General features: G+C 41.7%; 1 protein-coding gene across 1 annotated transcript in view; it reads left to right on the forward strand.

Moving 5' to 3' along the window:
- Positions 1-2940: 2940 nt before the first annotated feature.
- The window catches only part of TTLL12 (tubulin tyrosine ligase like 12), a 30554-nt gene continuing 5935 nt past the window's right edge, over positions 2941-27559 (forward strand). Inside the window, exons 1-9 of the mRNA XM_068401419.1 lie at positions 2941-3106; positions 9759-9934; positions 11950-12148; positions 14525-14684; positions 15350-15483; positions 18664-18740; positions 24642-24758; positions 24868-25062; positions 26828-26939. Of these exons, the coding sequence (XP_068257520.1) occupies positions 2981-3106; positions 9759-9934; positions 11950-12148; positions 14525-14684; positions 15350-15483; positions 18664-18740; positions 24642-24758; positions 24868-25062; positions 26828-26939 (1296 nt within the window). The 5' untranslated portion in view covers positions 2941-2980. The remainder of the gene's footprint in view (positions 3107-9758; positions 9935-11949; positions 12149-14524; positions 14685-15349; positions 15484-18663; positions 18741-24641; positions 24759-24867; positions 25063-26827; positions 26940-27559) is intronic.

Genomic DNA, 27559 nt, shown 5'->3' on the forward strand with positions numbered 1-27559 from the left:
CGGGTGGATAAGTCACCAGGACTGCTGTGACAGAGAGACACAACGGCTGCATGGGTTGGTCCCCTACAGATAGTGCCACAAGGCTAAATCCTCTTATTTCAGACTGAGGTAGTGCTAGTAAGCTCTGCCTTGCTGAGAATTTTTTGCATTCCCTGTAAATACCTATGTAAAGTAACCCATTAACAAGCACTTCATCTGAGTAAGGACTGCGTTGTTCAGGCACTGTAAATTAGTCACTCTTCCTAAGAAAACAATCAGAATAATATACTGTGGTAACTTTTTCTTTACAAAGATTATCCACAAATACCTGCTTTCACAATGAGAGGCTGACAGTGGTATCTCTGGTCTATGGCTCTGGCATCATAGGTGATCTATGCCACAGAGTAGGAACGACTGCAGCTGGCAGCTGAAGTGGTGACGGAGAGTGATGAGTGCTGGACTCCACTCTCTGCTCCGGGAATTACTCCTGTTGTGGAAAACCAGCAAAAAAGTGGGGTAGGCTGCCAAGGACAGCAGCTGAGTTAGACCCTGTTAGGTAACCTTTAGACAAAGTCAGGGAATAGCCCACAACAGTTGCTTCTGTGCCTCAGGGTCTTACCTACTCTTAACCCCAGTGATTCTGACTGTGTTTTATTACTACTCGGAGTTTATCAGCAGCAGCATAGCCTGCTCCCAGACCTGCAAACTCACCCAAACAGCCTGGAACCACAGATGGCTGGCCAGTGGCCAGAACTCCTACCCAAAGTGAGGTGGAAGCAAGCACTGAGAATGCACCTGCCCATACTTGGCGAGAACATGAATTATGTAAATCTCATGTTGGAGCAGGATCACGTTCCCCTTGCCTCTGGACAGGGCATAATCAGTGTGGCTCTACTGAACAAAGAAATGAAAATACATCCCACTTTTCTTACTTGGTCTGTCTAGGGAAAAATTGACTTTCTTAAGTAACTAAAAAGTTTTACTTAACTATAAAATTATTATTATATACTTTCGGGGAACTTTCTTATTTTTATATAAGTTATCTGGCAAAAAAGTAAACAAACAACCAGTTCAAATTAGCAGTAGTAAACACTCCCAACTTGAGACAACATTTGGTGTAGTGAGCAAAATCTATGCAAAAAAACATGTCGTGTAACTTGATATACTCGACATAGCCTGTGAAGAACCGTATCACGTTGTGTACATATATAATATGCCATCAGGTGTTGAGTCTATGGCAAAGACAGAAATGAGGGAAGGGTGGCACTGGGAACCTCTTTGGCAAGCAGGATCGCTGTGAGGACTGGTAAGTGACATAGTCTCCACATTTTATAATACTAGTGCAAGATCCCCACCATAGCCATTCTCTTTTTCCAAATAACAATATTAGCAAAAACATCCTCAAACTCAGAGTACCATAGCAGGAACCCAGTCAAGGAACACTGGAAATACAACTATTTTGATCTTCAGCAGTTTAATCAGGTAGGTCTCCTTAGCGACATCCTAGTAAAGCCTTTATGCTGGGGAAGTGTGGGAACACAGCACGTGGTGAGGCAGACACAGTCTCAGGCAAAGAGGAAGATTTGCCTGTGTTCACTATTCAGATATGCAACCTGCAGATTGTGCTAGATCCTCAACTGCAGAACGGTGATGTATAGTTACAGCACGTAGGCATCGTTTTTAATCTCTTTGTGTGCTCTCTGTGCCTGGTCAAGCTATTGCAGCACTTTAATTTACAGACCCTTCACCTGATAACTCTGTGATTACGCAGAGAGAGGGATTGCTGGTCTGGGTGATTATATAGGACACCAGTCCAGCGACACTAGACAGGGCAGCAAGCAAAGAGGTATTTCTTGAACATGGCATTCACATATATTCTCCACTGGCTGTGTTCCATGAATTTGAGGCTTTCTTGACCAGCTACTGACCCTAAATTCCTATTTCTAGAACCTGCCTTTTATTTCCAGGGTTGTAGGACACCTCTCTCAGCATGGTGCCAGCTGAAGTCAGACTCTGGCTTGATTTGTGGATAGGCTGGCTAGAAAATTAGTTTCCACAGCCCCTGGAGCAGACAATCCAGAGAGGAAGCAATGGAGGCGCTCCCAGCAGCAGCAACAGCTCTCCGCTAGCCGTAACAGCAGGCACAGCAAAGCCTGGCCTGCACTCGGAGCAGCCTCCGGTGTCAGACACATTGCTTCGCTCTTGTTCTGTAACCATACCTGACTTGAGGCCAAAGCTATCAGTAATGTTTAGGGACCCTCAGGTTAAACTCGTTTAGGCTATTCCCTACAAAATATGAGAAGTAATGGATTTTCTTAGAAATGTCTTCCGAACAACCCAAGAAAAATAATGGGAAGCCACCTCCCTCCTACAGGCGCCTGCAAAGAACACACATCCCTCTTACACTGACAGATATTTAAGAGAAGCCTAATGTTAAAATTAACTTTCAAAGTTTTTAAGAAAAAAGCTTTAATTTAAAAAATGACTGTTTTGCACCGTTTGTGGTGCCAGCTTTTCCTCTGCAAAACTCAAAGCATTTCCCGTGGCTATGGCCAGCAGTTAGCCCCTCTCATGCCTCACACCCCACCTGTAACCCAGTTCAGAGGCTGCGAGAGGTTCCTGAAAACCTCCTTCACCGCGACACGCCGGGAAACTCAAAAATCTTGCGGTCAGCACCGTGCCACGGACGCGTATTTTTTTTTTATTATGTGATTTTATTAATGCTTAAGGGCAGGAGAAGAGCAAAGCACAAGCAGAACCCACACCTGCTCTGCAGACTAGAGCCCCCTCACACCCCTTTTCCTTAGCGGTGGCTGCTAAACCCACTGCGTCCTCCCCTGACCCGAGCTACCGCCCATAACGGCCCCTCAGCGCGGCGAAGCCCCGCCCCTGGCACCGCGCGCGCACCTCCCTCCCTCCCTCCCTCTCAGGGGCCGCTCCCACCCGGCATGCACCGGGCGCTGCGGCGGGGCGGGCGGCGGGGGAGCGGCGGTGCTCGGCCATGTCGGGAGACGGTGAGGAGGAGGAGGATCTGTCGGCCTTCGTGGCCTTGCACGGGGCTGCTCTCCGCGCATCGAAGGTCCCGGCGCGTTACTGGGAGAGCTTGTGCCGCAAGCTGCGTGGCGAGGTGGGTGGCCGCGGGCCGTTGCCGGGGGGGAGCGGTGCTGAGGGAAGCCCTTTCGGCGGGAAGCACCTCGCGGGGGGCCCCCCGCCCCCGGCCCCGCGCGGTGTTTCCCGACGAAAGAGCTTCCCTCAGTGAAGAAGACAGTGGCGCGGCGTGGGGTCCCCGCTCCTCGCTTCCCCAGATGGGTGTGGAGGGGATGGTGGGGGGCAAGCTCTCAAGCGAGCCGTGGTGGGGAGCGGGTCCCCCCTTTTCCAGCCGGAGTGAAGAAGAGAGCCAAGAGGTTGCTCAGCAGGGGAGGGTGGGAAAAGCTCCGTGCCCGCTGTGTTAGCGAAGCTGCAGCTTGGGACCGTAAAGGAGATGAGGTGTATCGTGCGTATCTGATTTCCTCTTGTTGTCAGCGTAAAGCTTGAAAGTGTTTGGGGATCCTGGTAACTGGAGACGCAATATGGAGAGAGGTGATGAATAGGTCCTAAAGCTTTCAGGCGTTTTTGCCAAAGCAGAATTTAGAGAAGCAACGGTGGTAGTAGTAAAGTCAGGACGTTGTCTTATGTTAATGTATTATGGTTTGGGTTGGCTTTTATCTGATCTTACTTTTTTCTCCTGTCTGTCTTCACTCCCGCACTGGTCTACCCTGTTCTCAATCGTTTATAACTGTGCAGAGCTAACTCGTCTTGTGTATGCATGAGTTCCCTGTCTCAGGCTGTTTTCTGGAGCGTTTTTGTCCCATTGATTTACTCATTTATTCCTGATCTGAGTAAAAGCCTTTCAGCGCTTGCAGAGAAGGGGGATGGTGGTAGAAGAACGTTCTGGCGATGGTTAAAACAATAACAATGCAAGGACTGCTTTTTAGAGCATGTCAGAGCGGTGGTGCTGTGTGACTTTTTATCAGGCCAAATTTTGGGCACGTTTTAAGCCTTTGTAAAATCACCGCTCATAGATGCAATGACATAATTTGGGGACATTGCCCTTTGTGAGCCGTTTTTAATTCCCCTGTTGTAGCCCTGCCCAAGCAGCATACAGACCATCCCTTTGCAGGGGCTGGGTATGTTTCATCTGAAGCTGACATCAGGAGTTTCTGGACCTGACCCTGAACTAAAGGGAGTGTAGGGGCACAGGCGCACTCCAGGATGGAGAATCTCTTTTTGCCCATGTTTTTAGCAACCATCTGCTTGCTCCGTGGAGCTTTGCGGTGAGAAAGGGAAGAGAAACAAAGTTAAGAAAAGGAGTTGTTTTGGACAAAGAGCTTGTAAAGGCTCGAGTTGCATTTAGAAATTTTTTTCATTTTACACATACACAGCCAGCCTCAGGGGTGAGGAAAGCTCTCCTGGATTTGTTGGAGTAAAGGAACAAGGAACTGAGGCAGGAAGGAGACACAACCCAAAAGTAGTTGTCTGGAGACTTGAGTGTGCTCCAGGGAGTCTGGAGGAGTCTACCTGGAGAAGGAAATAAGAATGAGGTGAACTTTCAGTCCTGGGGGGAGAAAGAGATCTGATGGGAACCTCAAGGTGTGGGGAGAAAAGGGAACTAGCGGTGGGGTGCGAGAGGGCACGATGAGCGGTGGAGAAGCAAGTGAGATGGGATGAGAAGCTTGAGCAGGAAGTATAGGACAGTGGGGAAAGAGAGGGCACTGTAGTTTAACACATGTTTACAAGTAAACTAATTTCTAATTACTTGAACGCTTCTTTTACCCATCTCAGCTTTAAAGTTGAGACAGAAGGGAAGCATAGCAAGTCATGATATAATCTGAGTGTTTATAGCACATACAGTCAGGAAGGGTCTGTATGTGTTCCTGCTGCTTTCTAACTGTTGTGTATCTGGTACTGTTAATAATGGGAATATGTCTGTATTACAGAGAAAATATATCTACATTAACTCAAGCATATGCCCAGTCACAAACTTCCTGTTGTATTATTCCTCTCTCAACAAGCATACATGCAAGTGACTCGGAGCAGGGAATATCTACTGCTCTGCTTAAATAGGAAGGTATGACAAGGGATGTACTGGAACAGGATGAAATAGAAGGCAGTATAAAGCTGGTAGGGAAACCTGAAGTTGCAAGCTATTGCATTGCCATGTGCCAGTATTACGAAGCTGGAGGTAGCTGGCAAACTTTGGAATTCTACTGTGACATAACGCAGGCTTAAGATTTGTGTCCTGTGGCTGAAATCCTTGAATGTTACCAACTTTGAGGGGGGTATTGTGAAATTTAGAATGTAAAAGAATAGAGTGAGGAGACCCATAGTCCTCATCCTTTTATGGAGACTGGGATGGAGAAAGGCAGGATGAAGAAAGCATATGCCCTAAGGTGACAGGCTACGCCTTCTGTTTCATTTTGCTTGCAGTGGTGACTGAGCGTGTTCTTTTGTACTAAGTGTTCCAGTGCATGCGGAGAGAGAGATTTAATTATTTCAATGTGCTTGGGAAGATAAATTAGTCTGCTGATGGTGCTTGTCTCTACTGTTGCAGCTTCTGGGTTTTATCCAGAAGAAGGGAAAAAGGATATGGAGAAGACTCGAATGTCCAGGGAAAATTACTGTGAGGAGTGCTATGGACTGGGATGAGCTCTTGAAGAGGTAGAGAGAGAGCTGCAGCACCTTACTTAGAACTGGATTGTGTGGAGTGGCTGCAAGAGCAGCAGGAAAGAAAGCAAAAGAGGTGAAGGGAAAGGGTGAAAATGTTTTGGGAGTCTAGGTAATAAAGAAGAACTAGGGAGGGGAGAAATCAGTGCAACATGGAGCATAGAATGAGTTTCCTTGTTTCATATGTGAAGGTGAGAGGAATTTTTCATTTGTCCTAACCTGTTGCAAAGATTAAAACTTTCTAGCATTGAACTTGGAAAATTTCCATCCATAATACAGATAAAAATCTCTCTTACATCAGTACCTCTAGAACCCAGCTCAGGCAGCTGTTTTTTAACACACACACATACACACACACGTGTGCTTCAACTGACAGAGTGAACACACCCTCCCTCCTATGTGTATGTTAAAGCCTGCGAGAGAAGTGGAGGGTTTGTTTTTTTTTTTCATTTGCCTTGAGATCTGCTGGAGCAAGTTTCCTTCTGAGAGCATTATGTAACCATGAATTCAATTGGATTGCTCGTTCAAAACATGGTATATCTGCTAGATCAAGAAACCTGCTTTTATTTATTTATTTTGCACTTAGCATTCAGTGTCTGTTGGGAAGCACACATTTCTGCGTTTCTGACAGAAACTTGAAAAACAAAACATATGCATGTGTAGTAATTTACTATAAACCCTAAAATTCTATTTCCAATACAGTGGTTGTTTCTTATGTTACTGGAGAAAATGTGTATATTCTGGTTATAAGCTTGGGAAATACAGTGCCAGCATCTAATTTTATTCATAATATTTTTTTTTTTTCTATTCCAGCCATATGCTAAATTATGCGGCAGGCTTCTGTTTATTGCAGCAAGATTTTTGTGACCCTGAGATGTCACTGGCAAAGGACTGCTTAGAGTTTCATCGCAGTTAGAAATGGAGGCTTTTAATTAATTACTAGGAGAAATGCAGCATGATCAATACTACTAGACTTTATTTTCCAGAGCAGGGGAGGGCAGGCTGTTGCTCAGAGGCTACCTGTGGCCTTCAAAACAGTTTGCGTTGTGCCTAGAAGGAATTTGCTGAAGATGCCTGTGCATGGCAATTGTCATGACATGTGCCTGCTTTGTTATCACATTCTCTGGTTCATTAGGTTGGTTAGGAACTGCACCTGAATGTGAAGAGGGAATGATTTTGCCCGAACATGTTTTGCTTGCAAATAGTTGTGCCACCGAAATGTGTTGCTACCCCTTTGCTGTCTTCTGGAGATTATTACTTACTCTGGCAGAGTACTTCATGCCAGTTCTCCCTATTCTGCTTCAAGCAAAAGGTTATGCTTTTCAAATTGACCTTATCCAGCTGTTTTTTGCTTAAGTAGCTTACGATTCCTTTAATGGAGCTGCTGCATTAGTAGGTTCACGGTGTGGCAGACCCTCTCAAAGGGAGGGAGGAAGAGAGGACAGCAGTGTTGTCCACCTGCTCAACAGGCTGTGTGTCCACACTACCAACCAGGTACTTCTGCCAAACCGGTCAGTTCACTGCTGAACTGTTTGCATTATCCATTATGAATTTAAAAAAAAACAACAAAAACATCACAAGAAGCCACTGATTAAGGTGGTCTTGAGCTGCTGCTCCAAGAAGTGTGAATTGCTTCAGATGAATACACCTAATTCACTTTTTCAAGGTTATAAATTCTCAAGGAGAATTTTTTTTTTGGTGTAATTCTGCTGAAAAGATATTAAAAGTGGAGCATTTTTGCTAACTGCAACTGCTACAGTCTCATGCAACTGATGCTCTGTTGGAGGGAGAGGTCAAAACTTTGGCTTAGAGGATTTGGAGTCCCTTCTTTTTTAAGTCTTGAGTCGATATTTAATAAAATATAAAGCCAACAGCTTCCCTTAGTTAGGGAAGGATTTAATATTAACATTCATCATGGGTGTTTGGTGAATGGGTGGAGCCTGTGGTGAGTGAAGGCTAATCTCTGAGTCAGCAGCTGGCTCACCTCACATTCCCGCTCTTACAAACTCCTTAAGACAAAAAGTCAAGTGTGGAAAGCATACATAGTGCCATACTGTAGCAGGTGTCAAGTGGGCTCCAGTGTATCACACCTGAGGTTTTCATTTTCTAATGACTGTCAGTCACTTAGCTGCTGTTTCTTCTGCTAGCTAATTACCTTGATGAGGACAGCTCTTGATCCATCAGCAGGAGCAGTGAAGCATCACTTCAAGGAGTAGAATATGCATGCCCTTGTGCACTTTTTTACTGCCTGTTGTGGGCTGGGATTAGCACTTGTGCGGCGAGGCAGATTAAGGAGTTGATCCGTCTGGGAGCCAACCTGATGAAAATAAATTGGGAGCACCATTGGTGGCCACACAAAGAAGGACTTTTCCTTTTGCTGGGACCTGCCTGTGGTTACCTCAGTTTAGAATGACTACAAATTGTACAGGCAACCGAGCAGAGACTTAAAGATACGTTGGTGGCTACTATTGTAATAGCAAGAGATCATGATATTACTTACTATTGAGTAATGTTGTCCTCTTCTAGCAAAACTGGAAAACTAGGAATAAATTAAAATTGCGAGCTATTTTGATGCCTGCTGAAGTGGATGATTTTAAGTCAGTTTCTAATTTTTTTAAAAAATAGGTGTATGTTTCATTTCCAGTGAGGTGGTTGACAAGTAATTTTCCTTACATTAAGAAAAATGTATACATGGAATTAGCCAACATATTGCTGGCCATCTTTTTCTGCCCCCCCCCCCCCCCCACCCCGCCCAAAGGAAAATGCCATCCCCTGATCCTCAGAAAGGTATTTCAGGTACTTCTCTACTTGGATCTGGTCTATGATATCATGCTGTAGCTTAAGATCTGAAGTAGATGATGTTTCCCCACCGCCGTCATCCCTTGCTAGCTGTCTTTGGGCAGCTATATGCTTTGTCTAGGTGGCCTTGCTTTACAGGTTTGGAGTTGATTTCTTCCCCTCCTTGTTGGGGCTTAGCAGAAATAATTATCCTGAAGGAACGCTCACTTGAACAAATGAAAGCTTGTCACTGCCTCTGGAATTTTACAGCTAGTAAGTTGTCAATGTCTAGAAGTAATGACTTCTAATAATGTGGTGTCAGAGACTAGGTGTACTTGGGCTTGACATGTTAAACCTGTAACTCTAGAGGTCACACTTCTAGGTCTTTCTTCCTCCTTGCTACTTTCTAGTGAGATTAGATTGAGACAAATGATTTGTCTGCTCCTGCCTGGTTCATTGTGAGTGACTTAACAAAATAACTCCCTCAGAAAGGATTTGAAGTGTCTTCTGGGACTTCACACTTTTTTTTTTCTTTTTAAAAGCACATATTCACTTTGAAAACATGAAAGTTGTCAGCAGAGTAGTGGTTCTGCAAAAGGTATGCAAGCCCAGCATTTGGCAAGATTTTGGCAGAAGGGAAACTTGTGTAGTGACCTACTTAATTTATGTAGGTTCTAGATCAAGATGTTATATCCAGAGTAGGCAAGAATGCAAACAAATCCCTTTCAGCGCATCAGTAGAGGTAACTGTATAGATATTAACTTGCAGCAGTATAAGGCATCTCCCAGCTCATCCAGAGGTGAATGAGCACAGGCAGTTCCTTGTGTAGGGAAAGAGGAGGGGAAACATTCTTAACTCTTCAGAACGCGAGTGGTAAAAGCTCTTTTTCCTCAGGGGTTTTAATGTACTTTAGTATGGTTGTGGAGCCTGAGTAATACCTGGTTTTGCAGGTCTTAAATTGTTGATTTTAGCAAAGTTGAGCAAAGATACTCTGTTTTCAGTTTCTGTAATTCTTTATGAGGAGTTAAACAAATAGACAATCATCGGTAGACTTACTGGTACCAAAGAAACCAACAAAGCTTCCTGCCAATATTAACTAAAGAAACTTCCTAAACAAACAGCTCTATTAAAATGTGAAAGAATAAATACTGTTGTTCATTTATCTATTAAGTTAAAAATGCCAATTTTTATTGTATTGCAGGCCAAAATTGTCTACAGGTGTCTTTCAGTGTTGCATTATGCATATCAGGGTACTGCCTCAACCAACTGCTTGATATTTTATGCACTTTCGATCTCAGGTATTTGATGCTGGTGACTACTTCGGTATAATGCAAGTAGAAGAGGTGGATGATGAGGAAGAAGGTGATGAAGAAATGGAAGAAGAGTTTAAAAAGAAACCAAATCCTGGAAATGAACCTTGTTTCAAAGTTATCGTAACAAATGAGAATGGGCTTCAAGCCTCCAATCCCAATAGGTGAGTAGTGATTTCAGAACTAGTGTTCAGTCTTTGAGTAGTCTTAACCCCTAAAATGATATGGACAGTTTGCTTTAAAACTTGTTTGATCCTATTCAGAAATCCTCTTTTCTTACTGTAAGACATAGGTGCCTGTTTGAGGAAAGGTGCATGCTGTGAGGCACTTCTAGCAAAGGGTACTAGGAGTGCAAGTATCTTAACGTTGTTCTTTTTTAAATCATGCAGGAAGATGCTTAGAAATCGGTTTTAGTAAACTGAGGGAGAAAATAGGGCAAAGGCAACCTTGAAATGGATTCTGCAGGAAGAAAACAAAAACTTTGTATCTGCAAGACTGTGTGCCCTTGGAAAAAAGAAAAAAACCTGAAGAAATAATTGTGACTTTCACAAATCTCAGGCTAAGGAGGTACTAAACAGCTTCAAAGTAATGATCCGTGGATTATTAAATTTCTTCCAGTTGGATAAAATATAATTCAAGACTGTGATCGTGTGATTGCATGCTATGCATGCATATATAATTGAATTCAGCAAGTTACTGTTGGCTTTCTTCAGAATCAACTTCTCTCTCATGAATGTGGGGCTAGTATGCAGCTATAAAACTAGAAAAAAAGTTGTAGAAGAAACAACTTAATGTTATAACACAGCTTTTAGTGTTCTTATTGATTTTAAACATAGAACAGACTATTTGTGATATATTAATAAAGGGCAGTGAGATGAAGTCAACTCTGCTGGATATCTAAACGCAATTCTGCTCAGTTCTGTAGAATGCCTTTTGGCAGAACTTTCATACTTTTTAGGTCTTGGGTAAACATACAAAGTCCAAAAAACTAAATTTAGCCTTGGTGAGTAAAAACAACATAGAGCACAGATACTTGCCTTTACATGCCTGCTTTAGCCTAAGTCATTGCCTTTCTAAATCTGAGAACACACAGTTAAATTATGAAGTTCAGAACAGCTCCTGTGATGATCTTGGACTTCCTTGCAGCATTCAGATGTGTGGGAATGTAGGAGCAGAAAACCAGCACGCCTGTTTGCTAACAGATTTCCAAAGAGCTTGACCGTAGCATTCTCTGGAGTCTTCGATTTTAAAATTAAATGAGGTTTCTTCTGTATGTGAAATCTGAGATACAGTAATTGTTCAAGGATACTCGGTGTACGTGACAGCTGACATGTTTTTAACTTTCTGAAATATGAGTGGTGGGGTAGTTTTGTTGAGGGGGAATTGTTGGTTTTGTTTGCTGGTTTTGTTGGGGTTTTTTTTAGCAAGTAGAATTCAGATTCTTTTTTGACTTGATTCAGTGAGAGGATATAACTAAAATATGGAGAACATTTCTGTTTGAACAACTGTGGTTTTTGTAAAAATCATGCAGCCTAAACAAGGGTTAAACTTGTCAAGGGAAGGTGTGCGAGTTGTGTATGATTTTGCTTCAGATTAGATTGGTAATTCTTTTAATGCAACACATTTTTTTCAAAAAAGACCGGCAGGGGGTGGGGAGAGAAACACCCCAAAAAACCCAAAGAGAAACGATCACAAAAAACTTAAGCCTTTTTTTTTTAATAGCAAATGATATGGGCTTTTGATGATCAGATATCTCCACCCACTTTTACAGATGACAGTAGATTTTGCAAAATAATGTATTGTTTTCCTTCTTCAGGCAAGAATATCAGGTTGATGCAGCGGAGTTAATAATGATCAAAAGGGAAGAAACTCTTGTGCTGCCAGCCTTTAAAGGGAACTGGGCTTACAAATTGAGTGCCCTGTTCTGTGTTTGCTCCTCATTTTCATGGAAATACTAATGCACAATAAGCTTTCTAGAACAAAACCAGAGTGCAAGTTACTGCTGGGAAGTCGTGCCTAACCTGTAATGTCACAGCGTGTACTGTGGGAGAGACTTTGGGAGTAAGAGAAGACTTAGTTATCAAACCATCGACAGGGAAATGTAGCTCTTATTCACAGAACATTTGGCTATATACATGTGCAAATACACCGTTGTAATGCCACCAAAATTCTCTTTAAGCATTTTCCTCATTGACCATGCCTGGACATACCGTGTTGAACATGCCCGCCAGCAGCTGCTTCACGTACCCGGTTTACTGCACAGAATGACAAACCTCATGGGCATCGACTTTCACGGAGAGATCCCGGATGAGGGCAGTGTTGAGCAAGTGTTGCGGGAAATGTGGAAATACAATCAGACCTACCAGCTTTCTCAAGGGGTAAGTCTCTAAAGCCTAATTAGGATGCTAAAAAGTTCTGAGCAATCCTGAGTGAAGGCATTCCAATATATGGCTATGAACAAATGTACATTTTCAATACAAAAAAGGTCCTTTACAGGCATTTCGGAATAAAGTTCTGCTTGGAAGGAAAGCAAATGCCATGTAGGGCTAAAATGCACAGCGGCTTGCTACCAGCTTTTTGATGAGAACTTGGAGGGTTTTTTTTATAGAGAGGGGAAGAGTCTGCTGCAAAGGAAGGGGGCTAGAAGCGGGGGGCATCTGCTTGTATGTTATGTGAGTTTTTTCTACTCAAACTTTCTCACAGTGAAGGAAAGAATCTGTGATGAATCAACTGTCTCACATGAAAGTGTGTGTCTCAGCTATGTTCACAGTTTTCCTCACCTGTACAGAGTGCTTTACATACCAGGGATATATCTACACTGTCAGATAACTTCCTGGTTTGTGTTTGGCAACTGATTGTCTGTACTGTGTAAATGTGAGCTCACCCTCAGGTGAGAACCAGCTAGGTTCAAGATGGAGCCTAAGTGTTTCTGGGCATAGTTTACTCCAAGGGCTGCTACTTCTAGGTAGTGTGGATAAGACCACACCAGGTTTGGTCCCTCTGCCCTGCATAGTCCTTCAGCACTGTACCAGCAGGTTGTCAGCCTTCAAACACCTTCAAGTGCATACATGCCATTTCTGAGGGAATACAACCCTCAAGGTTCAGTTAAAAACTCTTTTGTAGGGGCTGCAATGTACCTCCTAGGCTATTGTGAGTATCTTGGATTAAAGAGGAGAAAGGCAAACTCTTCGGGCCAAGCCCTGTGCAGAATGGGCAGGGCTAGCCCTGAGCAACGTGAGCATGACCAGCTTGCACCTATTAGCTCAGCGGCTTGAGATTGTTTCCTGGAGTGGACACCTTTGTCAGTTAAGGTATTAGCTTAGCTCACAGTAGTATCAGGCCTGAAAAATCCCTGAGAAAGGGATAGTTGTGACTGCTTTCTTTTTTTCTAGGTTTTTTTTTTCTTTAAATAAAAGGGAGATCTGAACAGTACCTCTCGATCTTTCTACCCTATGTCTTTGTTTTCCATCTCGTTGTGATGAATGGCTTGTGAGTCAGGTGGAATTATCTGTGTTACCACTTGAAAAGTGCTTTCCTGGAAGACTATTCATTCAACTTGTAGCCGAATTTGTCTTCTATTTCCCTTTCTGGCACTGGGCTGCTTGAATATCTTAAATCTAATCTCTGTGCCTCCATTTCTGCATCTGTAGCAGTGTGACAGTAGTGCTACCAAGCAATTTGAAGTTTATTCATTCAGGATTTTATCATGACAAGTGTTGCAGGAGGGGATGATTTGGTGATGCAGCCTCAACACTCTTACATCCATCTGTTGTTGCAGGGGGCAGTTCTGCTCTTGTTCACTTTTAAGCTGTAAACTTTGAACTCATCCTTGTAGTGAACTGTGTTAAAGAAACTTCTTTGCTCTAGGTTTCCTGAAGCAGAGTCTCGGACACCAGTTTCCAGGAAAATAAATAATTTAATTGAATAGTGTGGCCGTAAGGACCGCTTGAGCTGGGTGCCTCCAGGGAGGGACCCAGAACAAAGAAATCCCTGGGCATTTATACCCTTACAACCTATGCACCTGCTCTTCACACACTGTTCACATGCCCTGTATGTGCCTCTTGGTCCAATGGTAATTAGTGGTCTGGGGTCCTTTTGTTTCTTACTGGATTCTTGGTCTTCCAAGCAAGCTGTGAAGCATGTTATCTGCAAGAGTTACAGCTTCTTCTGACAGCTGTAGCCTCCTTATCTTCCAGTTCGCACTGATCTCGAGGCCTTCCTTCATGTATCCGAGCAACAGTTCAAAATAGACTCAAAAGTTCGCGACAGTTGTGGCACAGGGCTTCAGCAACTTTTAATTACTAATGCTAAGCAAGACTATTCAGACAATAGAATACAGTTAAAAGAATTCAATTAACTAAAATTATTCTGCAACAACTGGTTCTGATGTAAACTGCAGGAAAACTAACCCTACTGAAAAAAACAAACAGCCTTCTGCTGGTTTAGCTTCCTGAACTGGCTAGTTTGGTAGAGGGGAATCGGGTCTGGTAAGCAATAGCACTGGCATGAGAAAGAGGATGGGACTGTAGGTGAGATGGGAACAGGCTGTTCCCAGCAGTGTCTGGATGCTAGGCAGGCTTAGCTTCAGAGTTGCAGGGGTAGGAGTGTTACTCTGTACTTCACAGCTGCTCACAATCTTAGCTAGATCAGGAAACAGAGAAATGGTGTAGGGGGTGCTGCTGGTGCCTTCTGTCTTGCAGTGCTTTTCTAGCAATTGATACATGCAGGATGTCTCACTGTCTTTAATCGTACAGACTGCAGAGGAGAAGGTTCCTGTCTGGTACATTATGGATGAATTTGGATCACGCATTCAGCATTCAGATCAGCCTAGTTTTGCAACAGCACCTCTGTTTTATATGCCTCAACAAATTGCTTACACTGTTCTCTGGCCTTTAAGAGACCTTGAAACTGGTGGTAAGTGTGTGCCTGTTGAGTTTGGGGGGTTTTTTTATGCTCATAATAGAAGACAGACTATATTCTTACAAATCATTGAGCACTTTGCAGTCAAACAAATATTTCAAGACCAAACTGACTGCATATTTGTAATGCTATTGAATTTAAAAGTTCTTTGCCTGATATTTCGATAATTTAAGTGAGGTAGAGGCCTTTATCAGTCCGAAAATGTTGCTAATGTTTTATTGACAGAGAACTTAAATCTTGCGTCACTGTCTTAGTGAAACTACTGATTCAGTCATCTGAGAGTTTAAACAAATTTCCTTAAAAGTCTGTGTTTTAGCCTTGAGTCAGAAAGTCAAGTACTGGAAGTTAGGAAATGCCAGGCCAACAATTTACTCCTGTCATCTTGGTTGGGGGCCACCTTATGGCCCCAGTCATGTGGAGGAGATAGGTGTCCAGCATTCTGACTAAACTGACATAAGTCAGATGGTTTCGGACTAATTTTTGCATCCTAAATAATAGCCTTTTTAAGGTAGTTCTTTAATTATCTCTAATTTTACATTTAAATAATAAAAGTTGTTGAATTATTAACTGTTCAACTGTCATGTGTGATATGCCATGAGGATGATTTTCAGTGGAGAATGAAAGGCAGTTCCTAGAAGGTTCTCCTTGTTTTGCTGCAGACGAAGTGACTCGTGACTATGCTTATGGGGAAGCAGATCGCTTGATCAGGAAATGTGTTTTGTTACCATGGGTGCCTACTGAAGTGTTGGATGTCAACTGTTTTACACCAGAGCCATCAGATGAGCGTTACCAGGTATAATTTTAACAAGTTAATCTCATATTTTATCTCTTTTAAGAAGAAGCAGTGTCTAAAAAACATTGCAAGAGTTCTGATTTTGCTTCTTTTTAGGCTTCAAGATTGATTCAGAATATAGCTATTAAATAAAAAAAATAATTTCAAAGGAAGCATGGTGAGACAAGAAATGTCTTAAATATGATATTTAACTGTATAAAAACTGAAACAACACAAATGAGTTCTAATATGTTACTGTGGTATTGTGTAACTTTTTTATAAGCATGCTACAAGGTACTTCATATGGGGTACCCACCTTCCAGTTAGGTATTTGATACATTGTCTAATACTCTTACGGATTGGTTTCATTACTGTAGCACTCCTAGTCAGTCTTGAATTACAGGAAGATTTATATTACTATTTTAGGAGTGGTTAAATTTTTCAGCCTGGCTACTCATTTAATGTCGTGGTTTAGAACCATTAAATATTGAAGCAGAGATGTCTGCTCCAGTGATGGCACTGTTGTAAAGTACTCTGTTTTGTTTTGAGGTCTCCTTTCTATTAAAGGTTTGTGATATTTTAAGGATGTGAAATTAATGTTGTTTGGAAATCTCCTTTTCATGAACCAAGTCTGCATGAGGTGGTTCTTTAAGAAAAATGAAGGAACCTGATGCCTATGAGGATGCTGTACTGGTCACTAACAGCATTCAGAGTGCAGCTTCTAAAGGTGAATCTGTACCTCAACTATCTGTTTCTTATGATAGAGGATAGGCAGAAAATGCTGGATCCAGCCTGTTATTAAACAGTATCTGGTCAGAAATGAAGTTAACCTGCTTCAGCCAAATAAAGGTATACATTCAAAATAGCTAGGCTGTTTTGTAACTTAAGTCAGGTTGGTTGGTTGGGATTTTGCATTTTTGGAATGGGGTAGATGTACTTTGCATTTACAGATGAGGAACAACAATGCACCCACAGTTCACGTCTTACAGGTGTTCTCTTGGCAAAAGTGCCTGAGTCTCAGATAAGGCAAATTTTTGCCTGTGTTTTAATTCTGTTTTAGGATGATCAATTCAAGTTAAAGAACTATATAAGGCAAATAGACAAACAGTATTCTCCTTTACCACCCCACCTTAAAAACATCTTCTCAAAGCATCCTGTTTTTTCTTTACTGTGTCTCTGCCACTCAGCTATTAAGAAGAGATGACAGCAAAATATTGATTACCAGCAGAGCTTTCTTTTACTCAATAATGTTTAGCTTTAGACTAAAGCCTTAACTGGTGACAGACCAGGGAAGAATAGCTTAGGGCATAGCAAAGCCTTAAACACAAAAAGTGAGATGTCTAGGAAGAAATAACATGTTGCTGACACTTCTAATTCCCCTATTTTCACATAAGCAGAGTTGCATGCACGAAAAAGTAGAGACAACTTCAGAGATCTGTTTACGATTCTATGATTCTATGTGAGCCAGCAGTTCTGCAGGGAAATTGAATCGTGTGAAAACGTTTCTGAATGTTTCTGCAAGTCAGACTGTGTTTCAAAATAATTTGCTGCTATCCCTGTACAATTTCCGCAACTCCTTTACTAGATGTGCTATGTTGTTGGTTTTCACTATAGCTAAGGATGTTGTATTTCTTATTCTAATTTTCCTTTAAACAAACCTGAAGGCTTCAGTGTTCTATTTAAAAGAATCACAAGAGTTGTTACAGCAACATTGTGGCTTAACTTTCACCTGGTTTTTGTTCTGTTACCTAATTCTAGTCTCCAACACAGACCACAAAGGCTGTAACTTAAGTGGTCCTATGGGTAACGATTGGGCAGTGATTGCAGAAACCAGTGTCAGAGGAGGTGGCTTCTAATGAAGTGTCTGGGATGGAAGAAGTATCTGTTGGGGGAACTAGAGTAGTTGCTGTTCTGCAATAGCTCCCTGCATTCAAGTTGCAGAAAAGACAGTAATGAATACTCTGGTACTGTTCTGAGAATTGTAGTCTTCTCTTAAAAGTACAGGCTCCCTTCCTGTTCTTATGTGACTGCAGGAATTATTTTGTATTTATACTGTCCAGTCTGTTTTAGAAGGTGATGTCTAAGATGTTTGATTACAATTATGCTTTTGTTTATGCTTTCCAGTTATGTATGATTGTGTTCTCTAGAACAACCTTAAAGGTAAAGAGGTATGTCTGTGGCTGGACAAACATTTCACCACTGCAACTTCTGAGGACAGCCTGCAGCAGCTGGAACTCGGGGAGCTGTTGCAGAACAGCAGCTACTTTGGTTTCTCAAGATGCACTTCTCCCATCCCAGAGTTTCTGTGAGCTATTTCCTTTGGCCAGGGTATCAGCAATGATCCAAATGTGTATATTTCCTTTTATCAGTCAGAGGTGGGGTAAAAGATGGAGTGAGATTTTTTTAAGCATGTTTACTGCTGAAAACTGCAAAAAAGCCTTTTGCTCATTTTTACAGGAACAGAATTAGGTTCCAGCCTCCTATAATTTTTTAAGTTACCTGTAATAAAACATCATGGCTAAACGGTCAATCTTCCATTTTGTTGGAATTACAGTGACTTTGGCTTTTGCTGCATATGATCATCTGTGATTTAATATTTTGTTTAATGCTTAGGAGAAACAGGAATTTTTTCAGGGTGCTTCAACAGTGTTGATAAGCCCTGGTCTTGAAGCCATATTTCTTGTTCCTTTTTTACTAATAGCCTTTTACCATAAGATTCTCTTATGTCTCTGCTCTTGTACTGATTTTTTTTTCTGAGCAGCATATTACACAACATAATATAGTTCTCAAAATGCAGCTTTGGTGGAATTCACTTGCACTGAAGACAACGGACCGGTGAGATGTGCAGATGGACTGTCATTTTTACTGTGACTGCAAATGCACCTGTACAAATGATATGGAGATAAGGAATTGCAGAAAATGATCCATAAAGGTTTACAATTTGAGAAAATTTCAACAGGCTATAGTTAATAAAATACTTTGAACGTTGAGTCATACAGAATATTTTACTTGTAGCTTCTCCTTAAAGGTTATGTTGTTTTTCAATCACTTCTTTTATAAACCTGATTATGCACACTGTAAAATTCAGTTTGATCTAAGCTGCTGTTCATATCTGTTGAAGATTGTGGAGTTTGACCTAAGGCTGCTCATTTATTCTGCCTAGTATTAACTTTTTGTGGTTTTTTATTTGTTTGTTTTTAGGCTATTTTAGGAGAAAACAAGGAAAAACTGCCTATAGCAATAAATCCACCAGTTTATGACAAAGGCAAAGTTTTCAAGTAAGTATCTGCAAACAAAATGCTTTCTTACCAAGGTTAAGTATAATAATTGCAGTGTGCTGAGGCTGAACAGCCTTTTCCAGCTTTGAACAACAGAGAGAAGTTGAAGGTGTATTTATATGCAGCCACTTGCTTAAGAGTCTGACTTACTAGTTGTTCTTGTTGGATTCTTCAGAGTAAGTGGATTGTCATAGCATTTCTAAAAATAAATTTTGCCTTTTTTTTAAATATGTGCAGCCTTCTGAGGGAAAGAAAACTTGCATAGTGTTGTAACACTGTTTCCACTAAGGAGTATAACTAAGGTATATAAGAAAGACTGAAGACTTCTCTTCTGCATTGTAGGATGTACGTCCGTAGGGGTACATGTGCTTCTCTGTGCTGTGTGAATATAACAGACTGTTACCCTTCTTCAGATGAGATTGCCAAGCAGGAATTTTGTCAAAACGTGGGATGTTTTAAATTGGATGTGTGCCTTACTGCAAAAATGGAGTGTATGGTGTGAAACTATTGCACAAGAAAGCTGGAAGAACATTGCAAAGATAAGGGATTTTTGTGAGCAAAAGCCGTGGCACTGCACAGCTAGACTGCCTTATTACTAGTTGTATTCCAGAAACACAGACTGTTACATAACATTGCTGTGAGTTGCACTCCAGGGTGTTTGTAGTCTGACACTGGGATACAAGTTCTTGCTTGCAGCATTTTTTGCTTAAGGGATAAAGGTTAGGCTAAAATGCATTTGGTAGGTATACTCACACCCCAGCTTCTTGTGTGAGGGGATTTGTTATTCACTAGGTCAGCTTTACTTGAGAACTACTGAAAATCAAAGTTATTTCAAGTTGAGAGGCATTTGTTAACTTGCTCAATGATAGTCCAGATTTTATTATGCAGTTGAAATCACTGGTTACAAGACTGTGAGGATAAGCAAAAGCTATTTTTTCCTCCAGTGTACTTGCCTCTATTTCAGATAAGGGAGTCGAAGGTAGATGCTTTCTAATAGGGATGGAAAGAAACAGTGAGGATGTTGGCAAATGTTGACTTATTTTTCACTGCTACCTCTTTATTTTGCATCCCATATTTCAGGTGAATGGCATTCACATCAGGGAGGGAAGGAGGGGGGAAACATGTGCCACATCCTTCCTGCTCTGCTTCTAAGGAATGTCATCAACACCATCCACAGGAGGCCAGAAGGTCCTCCTTGTGTTCTGAATTTCATCTACTAAAGTTCCTCCAGGAGCAGGGTAGCATCTCAGAGTCCAGATGACCTAGCGGGAGTTGCAGTCTTCCAGTGCTCTTGGTCCCTGTCAAAGCTTCAAAGGTTTTAAGGCTGTCACCATGGACAGGCAGATGGGAACGTGTGAAGCTGGGCAGATGTGTGTTAATGTACCTGCTCTGTCTTGTGTGTTGCCATTGTTTTAGGGGATTTGGAAGAAATCAAATGCATGAGGTTGCAGACCTGCAACCAACAAACAAATTCTCAGTCATCTTGTTTCCAAGTAGAGCTAAGGAAGAGAATGGGAAAATAAATGTTTAACCTGAACCCTGAAAAGCAGGGGAGCAAATACATGTAGTTTGATATAGCAAAATTACAGGTTCAAGTAGGTCTTGTAGCATTAACAGTAGGGAGATTGTTCTATCCAGCTGTGCTGATGTGGATAAAAGAACTAAATGTTTTAAAGACAAATTTCATATGAAAAGTCCTTCCAGTTTGTGTTGGGCTTGATCATCTCTTTGCTCTTGATCTTCTCTTTCATGTTTCTCTCCAGCTACATGAGTCAGTTTTTAAAGATGCCCAAAGAGCTGTTATGAGACAACAACTCTTTGTTTTGATTGGTCTTGTCAGCTTGGGAGTTGATTCTTGTAACTGTTTCTTAGCTTTAAATGCTTTGAGTAAATTAAGTAACATCTAACATGGTTTATCTTATTTGCACAATTCCACTGAATAATATCTTTAATCCCAGACTTTATAGCATCCCTACTAGGACTTCTGTATGACAAGGGAAACAAAAAAATCATTCAGGAAGTATGGTTAGCTGGCTTCGTTAGTTCAGTGTGTCATTGGTATCGGAATGAAACGGCCAGAATAGGTTGGCTAATACCACAGTATTGCAGTGTAGAGGTTCTGTCATCTGTCAAACCCAGAATGGGACTTGGTGCATTTCTATCTGTCTGTATTTTTATGTATATATGTGGATGCATATTATCAGAGTAGACACTGGAATGTGTACCAACTTATTTAACTAAAAACAAGGGAATACCACAGAAGATCTTACGTGCTCCTTGGATAACAACAAAGGAATCGCCCAGTAGTTGTCAGGTGTCAGACTCTTATAGTCTGTGTTCTTCAGTGCAGAGGTCTGATTTTTTCAGATGTATGCATTAATACTGAATGTACTAAAGTACCTAAGGGCATCTGACCACTGAACTCAGTGATAGGTATTGGCAGTGAAATACATTCATTTTATATAGTGTTTCTATGAAATCTTCATTCTCGAAATTAAATCATGTACCTTCCAGAGCCTTTAACTGTCGCAAGACTTTTATGGTAAGAGAATCGCATATAGAATGGATGGAGTAACTTAAAAACTTGGAACGAGTGGTGGCCTTATTTTCCCTCTAATCTTAACCTCCATCAGTATATTTCAGTGGTCTTCTTGCACTTTGCAAAGTTAAGTTGAGCTCCCCTGTTTCTTTTGTGCTCCATTTTTGTGTTCTGTAAGCAAGTCTTAAGATTCATGTGCCAGAGCACTCTGGATTATTTCTTAGCAAGACTTCAGGATTAAGAAAGCAGACTTTTTATTGTTCATGTGAAAGCACCTCTGTGAAATCTTCTGTATAGCTGTAAGCTACTGGGGAAAAAAAAAATCTTTCTGATAGTCTTTGATAACTGTATATCATAGAAGGTACAACTATCTTCTGTGTATCTATAAAGGCAGCTCTGTGTTGTAGCGGGAAATTTTTGAAAGTGAAGTATTAGGTTTTAGGAAGGGGGTTCTTTTTCCCCCAGTTAAGTATTAAAAACAAAAGAGTACCAGAATATTTCTTTAAGCCTGCTGTTTGGAGTGACTGAATGCAGGTCACTACTTGTATTTCTGTGTGGTGTAGAGCTTATGTAGAGCATGGAAGTGAATTAACACTGGGGGGAAGTGGATTTTTGGATGTGCAAGAAGAGGTGACCCACCTCTCAGCTGAATCCCCGATTTCTGTAAAGAACACCTTGCTCTTCAGCTGAGAAAATGTGCCATATTTTGGCAAAATATTCCATACCATGCTGAAGGGGCTTAATCACAAGAAGGGGAAAAAAAAACCCAAACATGTTGCTGTGCCCATTTATTGAGTAGTTCTAACAAGCAGAATAGGTCCATTGGGTAGATCTGACGATCCTCTTACTACTAAGAGCTATTAGCTGGGTTTGGATCCAGCTACGCAGGACCAACGTCTTTGTGGGATGATAACGTGTCTTGTAGGGTATGTTTGTAAGGGACTGATCTGGGACTGTATGAGCAACTTAAATTCTAGTATTTCTTCTGTTGCCTGTGATCTTGCGTGCATATTTGTGTGAGGATGTTGGATGCTTCGAGACTTTGTTCCAGCATTATAAGGCCTTGTATCTTCAGATCACCACTTTGATTCACAGAATCACACAGAATCACAGAATGTTAGGGATTGGAAGGGACCTTGAAAGATCATCTAGTCCAATCCCCCTGCCGGAGCAGGATTACCTAGATCATATCACACAGGAACGCATCCAGGCAGGTTTTGAATGTCTCCAGAGAAGGAGACTCCACAACCTCTCTGGGTAGCCTGTTCCAGTGTTCAGTCACCCTCACCGTAAAGAAGTTTTTCCTCTTATGTGGAACCTCCTGTGTTCCAGCTTGCACCCATTGCCCCTTGTCCTGTCAAGGGATGTCACTGAGAAGAGCCTGGCTCCATCCTCATGACACTTGCCCTTTACATATTTATAAACATTAATGAGGTCACCCCTCAGTCTCCTCTTCTCTAAGCTAAAGAGACCCAGCTCCCTCAGCCTCTCCTCATAAGGGAGATGTTCCACCCCCTTAATCATCTTCGTGGCTCTGCGCTGGACTCTCTCTAGCAGTTCCCTGTCCTTCTTGAACTGAGGGGCCCAGAACTGGACACAATATTCCAGATGCGGCCTCACCAGGGCAGAGTAGAGGGGGAGGAGAACCTCTCTCGACCTGCTGACCACACCCCTTCTAATACACCCCAGGATGCCATTGGCCTTCTTGGCCATTGGCACATTCAAGGGCACACTGCTGGCTCGTGGTCATCCTGCTGTCCACTAGGGCCCCCAGGTCCCTTTCCCCTACGCTGGTCTCCAACAGGTCTATCCCCAACTTGTACTGGTACATGGGGTTGTTCTTGCCCAGATGCAGGACTCTACACTTGCCCTTGTTATATTTCATTAAATTTCTCCCCGCCCAACTCTCCAGCCTGTCTAGGTCTCTCTGAATGGCTGTGCAGCCATTCCCTTTTGCTTCAGCAAGGACTAAAAGTTGCTCCAACTAATATTGGATATTTGGATAGCTTGTATATGAAATGGGTTTGTCAGAACTTGTGCTGGATCCAGTACATCAAATTTGGTATCATGCTTTCACCTAGTGTGCAAAATTACAAGGAGCAGCCAAGAAGCCACATATTGCAGAAAGAAATGCTGGTGAGGCTGTATGAAGATACTAACTTTGCTCTGTTTCAACAGTGGGGAAAGATTGGTGACTTCTTTCAACAGGGATGCCAGACTGCCTCTCTTCATCTACAGTGAAGTCATCTCTCTTAGTCTTAAGCTTCAGCATAAATAGTATAACTGTTGTAGTATGTCACATGGAGCTATGCAAAACATCTCACATACTTTTCTTTTTAAAGAATATATTTCCCCCTGTGACTGGGCTATTTTTACAGTTCATAATTTCAGACAAGTCTCTCTGAGGAATGTATCTTTCACAGCAGAGGAGGAGAGGAAAGTTACACAACTGATAAGAATAGGTCTGGGGAGGAGGAAGAATATAGTGGTTTCTCATGGAAAAAATTAGCGGTCGCTTAGTCTGTTTAAATGTTCCCTTACCATGTTTGCTATGACAGTCTTGCATTTTGAGTCATCATGCTGAATTCTGAATTAAGTGACTTCACTTAAGGTGTAAAATCATCAAAATAACCTCTATTGCTATCCGCTTATTTTAGCATGTCAGATAGCCAAGTCTCTGATTTCATTTGAGAGGGGAATTTCCCAAGATATACAACATTTTGCCTCATTTTGGTTATATTCTGTAATATGTATCAGGTTTGGGTTGGGTTTTGATGTGGTTTTTTAATGGGGCTGGGAGGGGATTTGTATTAAACCTCAAAGTTGTGTGTACTTTGTGCTCGTACGTAATGTACGTACTTTCATATGCTTTGATTGTTTGGAAATGTCTCTGTGTGAAGTTCTGAAAACAGTCTTCTGAAGCTACTGAGTTAAACTGACAAGATTTCCTATAAATTTCTTTCTTGTGAATGACAGCAGGTTAATTTTTAGGGCTCTTCCAGCAATGGAGGCATTTACGAGGTCTCTCTCACTCAGGGACTTTTCATGTAGATTAGTGAATTCATGTTAGTGCTTGTCTGTCAGGGACCTAGTCACTGTCTTCTGAATTGCTATTTTTGTGAAAGTTGTAGGAGCTAAACTATCTTTGAGATTTCTGTCTCAAAATACAATTTTTAAAATCTGTCTCACTTAAATTTAAAATATTTCTGTGGGCTAAGAAGAGATTGTCACAGATAGTGTGTATTGGTAAAGCGTAATTCTTGTAGGAAGCCAAGCTTAAAACTTTTTTTTCTGTTCAAGCAAGAGTTGATCAGTTTCAGAAACCAAACTGACATTTTTCTTCATATGCCTTTTTCTTCTAGGGTCTTCACAGATGTTCAGCAAGTCCTCAACAACCTGACGCATCCCCGTTTTGTATTCACAGACAATGAGGGAGAAGCAGACATCCTCTACAACTTCTCACACTTCAAAGATTATAGGTTGCAGTTGTTCCCATGATAATACAAATTCTTTTGTTGCTGTAAAAACTGTGTTCCCAAAGGCCTCCCCAGCCTTCCTCCTTCACCCAACAACTTCTCTGTTTTATAGGAAGCTAAGTGAGGAAAGGCCTAAGGTAATGCTGAATCAGTTTCCATGTGAGAATCTCCTGACTGTCAAAGACTGCCTGGCATCCATCGCTAGACGAGCTGGAGGACCAGATGGGCCAAGATGGTTGCCTCGTACTTTTAACCTCCAAACAGAATTGCCTCAGTTCATCAGCTACTTTCAGCAACGCGACAGAAGGTGGCTTGTGTTTCCACTTCCTTACATTTTGTGCTTTCTTGATCCCACTTTCCTCAAAGATCCCTAGCCTCCATTTTGGTCTTGGCAGCTGTTAACACCACCATGAGTTTGCTCTTGCTGTGTTTATGTTCAAGTGAATTTTACCTGGAAAGTATGAGCTTTTTAGGTATTTTCTTTAACGTAAGAGTGGTTAAGCAATGCATTTTGAAATACAGAAACTTTGCCATGATTTGAATACATATTTGAAGGCTGTTGCTTTTTGTCTAGTCAAGATTTTACCTCTTGTATTTAACAGATATACAAAGGGTCAAAATGTGTTTGCAACAAATGTTGGGGTTTTTTTCCAGGATACCTGTAGCAATTGTTCTTGCACTTAAGCCAGAGTGAAAAATGTTTAAAGTACTTGGGTTCTGTAAGGTCATGAAAGTAAAATTGAGTTTTAATGTTAGCCTAAAGCAGTTGTGGAGCTTTAGGGTTTTAAATCCACACTCTTTCTTCTGCTGCAGCTGCCTTGGAGTGGATGGAAACTAAGATTTTCTTTTGGTAAGAGAGAGCACATTAGGTACTACTATTGGAATAACCTCTTATGCCTGGTATGGAGTATTCTGGTTGAAAGGTGGCTTTGGTGACACTTGTTTGAGGTACCACCTGCTAGGCATTTCATTTGGCCATTCTTTGCTCTACATATTCTGCTATTGGCTGGCATGACCAGGAGAGAGCGCTCCTTCCATGTATCCCTGGTCTGTGGTGTTTTAGTTCCTTCTTAATATCAAGACTTGGCTGTGAATGCAATGTGTGCGTAGGGAATGGGAAGGAGGGGATAGGAATTTTCAAATAAACAGTCAAAACAGACCCTGTTAACACCACTAACTTCATCTGAGTTTATGCTGTATATCATGAATCTCGAGTTTCTCAGGATGCTTTAATAGATTGGGGAAAGGAAGACATCAAGTGTCACCCTGCCCTTACTTGGAAAGATACATTGAAAGACCAGCATGTTGCCAGTTTTCCTCAAGGATATTTCAAATAATTTTGCCCCTTGAGGTGACTAGGTACTAGAAAGTGAGAAGGTGGTGATTTCATTTTCTTGCAATATTTTTCCTTTCTTTAATGGTTTCGGTTGGAAGGGACCTTATGATCATCTAGTTCCAACCCCCCTGCCCCAGACAGGGACACCTTTCCGCTAGACCAGGTTGCTCAAAGTCTCATCTAACCTGGCCTTAAACACTGCCAGGGAGGGGGCATCCACAGCTTCTCTGGGCAACCTGTTCCAGTGTCTCACCACCCTCACAGTAAATAATTTCTTCCTAATATCTAATCTAAATCTACCCTCTTTCAGTTTAAAACCGTTCCCACTTGTCCTGTCACTACATGCCCTTGTAAAAAGCCCCTCTCCTGCTTTCCTGTAGGCCCCCTTCAGGTACTGGAAGGCTGCACGATACTCTGTCAGAATGTTCTCAGACTCCTGGCAGAATGATTTCTGCACCGTGACCTGTGCATGTTCATGATGATGCTGCCCTCTTGATGGGTTGTTTTCCTCTTTTGAAGGAGTCAGATGTGGAAGAAGGAAATAAACAGTGAGAGTATGCTAGGCCCTAATGGAAAAGACAGTGAAAGCTACCACTGCCTTTTCTCCCCTTTACACCTAAGGCTTACTGATCCCAGCTCTCAGTCAAGAGTCCTTAGTTCTTGCACTGTAGCCTACAGCTTTATAACATATTTATATAATGTATATTTATTCTCTCTCTCTTTCTCTCTCTCTCAGAGGAGAAGACAATCACTGGATATGCAAACCGTGGAACTTGGCCAGGAGCCTGGATACCCACATCACCAACAGCCTTAACAATATCATCAGGCATAGGGAAAGCAGCCCAAAGGTTAGAGAGCATGGTTTGGAATGTGATTTAAAGGGGAGAGCTGAAAAAAACCCTTCATAGAAGGAGGTCTAAAAATACAAAGGAAGAAATTTATTTTCTTCAAAATTCATATGCTGGCCATAAGCATACAGTTTCAATCAATTCAGAATTGATTCAGATTTGAATTGGTCAGCTCCATTTGTTGCAATGATGAACTCAGAGCCTGCTGTTTTCTTATTTAAAAAATAAAACTTGCCCTGACAGTAATGAATACTCCAGTGTGCTGCTGCTTCAACACTAATCCTCAGACTGGCAGATAAACACACATTAGCTATAGTTAGCATTGGTCACAAATTTTGGAACGTTATTGCTTCTGTTCCCTGGTTGATCGTTACTGCTGATCCACAGCTCTGCTCAGTGGCACAAAGTACCGTCTTTGCCAACAATAGATGAATCATGGAGCTTTTTGCCTGCATATTTTGTCCACAATATGCAGTCATACATCACAGTGTCACTTCAGCTTTATTTCTGTTGGTGTGTGGACTGCATGTATTTTCTGGAATGCAGAAATGCACAAAGAATTGCAAGGTCACCAAAATTATAAAGAAGATTAATTGATTTTTTTTTTTTTTTTGTAAAAA

This window comes from Nyctibius grandis, chromosome 5 (genome assembly GCF_013368605.1).
Source record: "Nyctibius grandis isolate bNycGra1 chromosome 5, bNycGra1.pri, whole genome shotgun sequence".
NCBI classification, from domain to species: Eukaryota; Metazoa; Chordata; class Aves; order Nyctibiiformes; family Nyctibiidae; genus Nyctibius; species Nyctibius grandis.